A 6,473-nucleotide genomic window follows, 5' to 3' on the forward strand; every position below is an offset into this window, starting at 1 on the left:
CCCAGACCCACACATCTGGGCTGGTAAACGGTGGCAGGATTTGGACCACCTGTGCTGTGGCATCGGGAGGGGAAGGTGGCTTCCCGGGGAGCAGGTGCGGGTCTGGTGGAGGGGGTGGTTCCGCCTCGCTGGCGGCGGGCAGGAATGCTGAGCCCCCTTCCCGTTGATTTCCTCCCCAGACCATTCCCGGAGTAGCAAGTCCAGTTGCTGGAGCGGCAGCGATGAGAAACGAGGGTCGGCCCGTTCCGAGCACAACGCCGGTCCCAGTGCCAAGAGCCTCATCCCGAAGGAGTCTCGGCTGGATGCCTTCTGGGACTAGGGACACAAGCCATCCACCCCTGGAGAGGGGGAAAAAAACACCAACAATAGACACCAGGAAAACAGGAAACAGCCAAGAAATGTGAGACAGGGGACTAGCCACCTTGGGACAGAGGGCGCCAACCGTTCAGACTTGGCCCTCGTGGCTCACACTACGACACGTCCAGCATTAGCCTTGACTGAGGGCTGCTCCGCCCACGGGAAACCTCTGCTTTCGATGTAAATAATGTACACTTTGTGGATGTCATCGAGCCTAGAGTACCTTCCCCTTTTTATATTTGTATTGACTTTAACTTATAAAAAAAAAGAGAGAGAGAAGAAAACAATTAAAAAAAAACTACCAACAACAAAAAGAATGTTTGATGTTGGAGAAGGGACGGCCAGCCAGCCTGCCTGTCGTGGTGGTGTGGAGCGGGCACAGGGACAGCTGTGGCACACAGGTCCTCGCCCCGCGTCGCCTGGGGGCAGGGGCGGGTGGGGGACTAAGCTGTTTCCATCGGATGTCTGTACACAGCACGTGGGGATCAGGCTTTTCCCGCCCTGATTCGCGGGGACATCCCCTCCGGCCATTGGCCCCTTTCAAATGCTACATGATTATGTTATAAAACGCAAGCTCTCTGGCCCAGAAAGACCCGTGGAAGAGCGCGTTTATTTTGTGTGATTTTCATGATGACGCGACTCCTACAAAAGGGAAAAAAACCAACAACCCCATGTCCTTGTTTACAGAAGATCAACTCCAAACAGGCCCCCGCTCAGCTCAGTTGCAGAAGAAAGAACAGAGAAAAAGCCTTAGGGTCGGACGCTCGGAAGCAAAGAGAAACTCTTGGCTCTGCCTTGGGGGGTCCTTTCGAGACCCTCCGCCCCACTTGGGCAGAGACGGCCGTGCTTCTGGGGAGCAAGGCCTCAAAGGCAGGGCGCACGCAGAGGACGTTGGAGGCTGGGAGGAAGCATGTCTGTGTTATTTATACGATGGAATTTTACGTTTTTCCGTGAGCATGAAGCCGAGGCAGCGTGAGGGGAGCAGGCCGCCGCCGTGCTGTCTGTTACACTACGTGCTGTTAGTACCATTTTGTATGTTGTGTAAAACAAGAAGCATTGAACAAAGCAAAAAGGTGATGTATGTATATGAGAAAAATTAATTGTACGATATCATTCCAGTACATTCCGTTGTACATTTTAGTCTCGTTTACTTTCTCTTCATTGTTGATAAGAGGATGCGAACTGTACAGTTTCCAGCTAGTTACCCATATTAGAGAAGAAATCAAGAGTCTTAGAAGACGACAGGAGAGGAGGAACGTGTGTGAATCGCAGTTGTCAAAAAAAAAAAAAAATAGCCTAGCTGGCCTTATTTGTGAAGCATAATTGCTTTTAGCATATGGAAGTATTTTTTCACATTTTCTTTGTATAAAATTTGTATTAAACTTAAATATCTTTTTTGATGACGGTGTTTCTTTGTGACTGAGCCCGTGGACTCACACAGTCTATACACGCTTTTGGGTTTCCCCACCGCCCTCCCCCCTCAATTTTTTCAGGTTCTTCACCTTTTTTTAATTAAACTGTTTTGGAAAAATGACTTGGGCGTCCTCGAATTTGCAGTTTTCCCTTTGGTCGGGACGGACGTGCCAGCTTTGTGGGAGGCGGGGCTGGGAGAGGTCAGGACCCCTCCGTGGGTGGCGGGCACATGATAAATAAGGAAACAGAAGGGAAATCCTGGGTCAGTCTGGGAAAAATAGTGGGAAGGGAGTGAACCGTGTGTTGGGGGCTGAGATGGATGGAAGCCTGAGCTACCAGGAACTCCAGGGACAATGCGTGACCTTGGCTCTGCCCGGGGCGCACCCTGCTCTTTTCATCCTCGTGTGTCACAAAATTATTTGGAATTGTTTTCAACCATTTAAACACGTAAATACTCTGCTCAGCGCGCAGGTGGACACGAGCAGGGCCTGGGCTGGATTTGGCCCATAGGCTCTTGCTGTCCAGCGCTGTGAAAGGAACAAAATGGGGCTGGGTTTAGAGAGGCCCTTACCAGAGCTGCTCTATTCCTCTTTGTGGGTGTGGGATCCTGCCATGTGCAAGGTGACAGTGTGACATCTCCCAGTTGGTGGATTTGCAGGTGGTCTGCAGACACTGGCCACGGCACACAGACCTGCAGGTCCCTCGTGTGAGTCCTGAGCTGTGTGAGGGACCCATGGGGGTCGTCCCAGGTGGCTGCATCCAGGGCACAGTGAGCAGCCAGGTAAGGGGCAGGGACTTGGAGGTTCCGGACAGGGCAGCAGGGCTTTTTCCCTTTGACTTTAGTTTGGGTGGAGTGTATTCACGGCCCAGTGGCTTTGGATCTATGCATGAGGAGAGGAAGGACGGACACCATGTTGTCCATCTGCCTTGGTCCTTGCTCCTTCCTCTGAGTGACGGCCCCGCCCAGGCAGGATGGCAGCAGGCACAGCGGACTGGGTGGGTCTGGGGTGGCCTTTAATGCAATCAGGCACTATTGCCCCCTGGTGGCGCCTATGCAGAACTGCAGCCTCCAGAGCTGGAGCTGGACCAACCGCGGGCTGGTGGAGGTTCATTCGGTAAAACAGTAGCTTACTGAGCATCTGTTTGAGCCAAGCTCAGGGGACACAACCTCTGTCCTCATCCATCTGACATTCTCACTGGGAAACAGATAAGCATATGATAGAAACTTAGGTGGAATAGACTCATTGAAGGTAAATAAGCAGGATATAGAAGAAAGGTAGGTGGTATGATTGGGGTTGGGCTCTTGGGGGAGCTGGCCTTTGAGCTGAAACCTGAAGATGTGTTAGCTAGGGCAGTGATTTCTTTTTCTTTCCTTTTTTTTTTTCTTCTTATGGCTGCACCTTTGGCATATGGAAGTTTCCGGGCTAGGGATTGAGTCAGAACTGCAGCTGCTGGCCTATGCCTCAGCCACAGCAACACTGGTCTGAGCTGCAACTGTGACCTACACTGTAGCTTGCAGCAGTGCCAGCTTCTCAGCCCACTGCGCAAGGCCAGGGATTGAACCTGCATCCTCATGGAGAAGACGTTGGGTTCCTAACCTGAGCCACGATGGGAACTCCAAGGAGCAGTGGTTTCTTAATGCTGGCTGAATGTTAGAAGCACCTGGGAAGATTGAAAACAAGCCAACAAATATCTAGATGCCACCCTTCTTCCCCAGATAATGGCCTCTGACTCTCCAGGGCGGTGCCTGGGCTTCTGGGCTTGTAACGCTCTCCTGGTGATCCTGACGGGCAGCCAGAGCTCAGAGCACAAACCTGGTTGAAAGGCATCTCAGGTGGATGGAAGAGCAGGAATAAAAGGCCTAAGTGGGGCACCTGGTACCCTCCGGGGAAGAGGAGGAAGGTGAATGAGGCCAGAATGGAGGGTTTCAGGGTGCGGGTGAGGCTGATGAGATCAGAGAGGGAAGAGAGCTTGGAGGTCAAATCATGTTCCAATGGGAAGCCAGGGTGGGTTTTGTTTTGTTTTTAACTGCTTTAAAGATAGAATTCATATACCATAGGTCTATCCGTTCAAAGTATATAATTCAGTGAGGTTCCCAGTAGTGACCCTGATGATGTCCCCTCCATCTCCTTGCTCGATTGAATTCTACACATCAGGATCCACTTCCATCCCTGTCAGCTGTGGGTGTATCTGGATTGCCCACGCCTGGGTTCCCCACGCCTGGGTTCCACGTGGGTGTAGCGGATTGAGTCTAAGTACCATCTGAGTGTACTTGAGCTGCTGAACCTGGGTACCGTCTGGGTATATCTGATTGGTTGAACCCAGGTCACATGCTTACAGTCTTAACTGCAAGGGAAGCTGGGAAAGTGGGTTTCAGGCTGCTTCTGGTGCAAATTCATAAGGTGGGAAATTAAAGGCCTTGAGTTGACGAGAAATAAGCACCCACTGCTGAGCCGTCCAAAGTCTGTCAGGTGAGTTTTCCAAAGCAGAATTCACCCAGCTAGTTGAAGCAGAAGGGTTTTAGTAAGCCGACTAGTCTGTACTTGGCTGTGTCAACTTGGTTAGGCTGGAACTACATTTCCCAGAATCCCTCTCTCTCTCAATGGGTCTAAGTTAGCACTGACCCGCAAGAGCAACTCAGGTGAGTGAGACTTTTGAAGGCGGAAGGGAAGAAGCAGCCTCAACTTGTGCAAGTTCGCTGCGGTTTTGATGTGACAAAGAGCTGCCGATGTGCCAGCAGTCTCCAGCGTGTCCCTGCTGTCCTCCAGGTCTTCCTCCTGACTCGGCATCAGCACCTGTCCCTGGACGCCTGGCTGCAGAGGTAATGGCTCCCCATCCATTTATCTACTGCGCCTCTCTGCAGCCTTATTTCGGTGGCTAGACGTACCCATGGCCTCTCAGATTGCCTGATAGGTGGCTCCAGAAGTTTCTTTTCAGACCTCACTTCCCTACGTCCTCCCCTAGCTATCTGTGGTCTAATAAAAGCTCTAATTCTCATAATAAATTACCCCAAACACACAGGCCAGATCTAGCTGCTTCCCTGGTTGGGTGTGACTGACGCATTATTTACAGAGTCACAGGGAGGGCTGAGGAAGCCACACTGCAGACTGAGCCCCAGGGGAGGCCCTGCTGCCACAGGATCAGGAAGCCTCGCTGCTGAGTGGAGGAGCAGATGCATCAGCGTCTGGGGCCAGACCTGCGCCAGCTTTCTCTGGGTCTGTACATGTGGGCCAGCGCCCCAGATCCAGGCCTTCCTTCTCTCTTAACGCAGCACGAGTGCAGGCATCTTGTGGATGCTGTTGATTGGTGGCCCCCTCCCCCTGCTTTTTTTTTTTTTTTTTTTTGGTCTTTTTAGTGTTGCATGTGTGGCATAAGGAGGTTCCCAGGCTAAGGGTCAAAACAGAGCTCCAGCTGCCAGCCTAGGCCACAGCCACAGCAAGGCAGGATCCAAGCCACATCCATTACACCACAGCTCACAGCCATGCTGGGTCCTTTAACCCACTGAGCGGGGCCAGGGATCAAACATGCATCCTCATGGATACCGGTTGGGTGCCTTTCCACTAAGCCACAACAGGAACTCCCAGACTTGTGGATCCTTAAATGGCCCAGACCTCTCCCTTTAAGGGAGTCCGGGACATAGAATTCGCAGCTTTCCAGCCTCTTCATTCAGGAGGCACACCAAGGAAGGGCTGTTTGGATGTTGAACAAACCAGTTCTCACCCAGAGCTGTGCCCAGGTTTGCCACCTGGCCCAGGGCTCTCCCTGCCCAGGGCTCTCTTTTCAGGGCGTGATGTTAATGAGAAACTGTGGCCTCCGTGGCCCAGCAGGTTCAAGGCCAGGAGACTTGCTAACACAACTGAGCACTGACCTTGGTTCACCTTGAACTGAAGGAGGAGAGGGGAACTTCATTTATGCCACCTCTTTCACATCCCAGGTCGTTTCTGTACCCGGCACCCTGATAGCCTGACGTCACACGTCTAGTTAGTGGCAGAAGCTGGACTTGAGTCATCTGGTGATCAAAAAATACCTACTCTTAACTATTACTGTATATTTGTTATTACTGGAGAAGCTTTTGTATAAAAGCCACTTGTGGAGTTCCCTCTGTGGCACAGTGGGTTAAGAATCCAACTGCAGAGTTCCCACTGTGGCTCAGTGGGTTACAAACCTGACTAGTATCCATGAGAATGTGCGTTTGATCCCTGGCCTTGCTCAGTGGGTTAAGGATCTGGCATTGTCTGAGCTGTGGTGTAGGTCGCAGACGCAGCTCTGACTTGACTCCTAGCCTGGGAACTTCCATATGCTGCAGGTGCTGCCCTAAAAAGCAAAAGAAAGGAGAGGGAAGAAAGAACAAAAGAAAGAAAAAAGAATCCAACTGCAGTGACTTGGGAGGAGCGTGTTTGAACCCTGGCCTGGTGCAGGGGGTTAAAGGATCCAGTGCGTTGCAGTCGTGGCTCAGATTCAATCCCTGGCCTAGGAACTTCCATATGCTGTGGATGTGGTTATTAAAACAACAACAACAACAACAAAACCTGCTTATTCATTCTTTGATTCATTCTCTTTTTTTTTTTCGTCCGTGCCTGTGGCATATAAAAGTTCCTGGGCCAGGGATCCAACCTATGCCAGAGCTGTGACCCGAACAGGATACTCACCTCGCTGTGCCACAACAGAACTCCTTTCATTCATCTTTTTTTTTCTTTCTTTTT

The 6,473-nt window shown here is 51.4% G+C and overlaps 1 protein-coding gene across 15 annotated transcripts in view; it reads left to right on the forward strand.

Annotated features, from left to right (window-relative positions):
- ZMYND8 (zinc finger MYND-type containing 8) overlaps positions 1 to 1,891 on the forward strand; it is a 131,986-nt gene extending 130,095 nt beyond the window's left edge. For 12 of the 15 annotated variants that reach the window (XM_047770943.1, XM_047770945.1, XM_047770937.1 and 9 more), the window contains one exon: positions 180 to 1,891. In XM_047770943.1, the coding sequence (XP_047626899.1) occupies positions 180 to 319 (140 nt within the window). In that variant the 3' untranslated portion in view covers positions 320 to 1,891. The remainder of the gene's footprint in view (positions 1 to 179) is intronic. The other 3 variants (XM_047770941.1, XM_047770942.1, XM_047770940.1) reach the window with 1 other exon arrangement.
- The last annotated feature ends 4,582 nt before the right edge of the window (positions 1,892 to 6,473 follow it).

This window comes from Phacochoerus africanus, chromosome 3 (genome assembly GCF_016906955.1).
Source record: "Phacochoerus africanus isolate WHEZ1 chromosome 3, ROS_Pafr_v1, whole genome shotgun sequence".
Classification (NCBI taxonomy): Eukaryota; Metazoa; Chordata; class Mammalia; order Artiodactyla; family Suidae; genus Phacochoerus; species Phacochoerus africanus.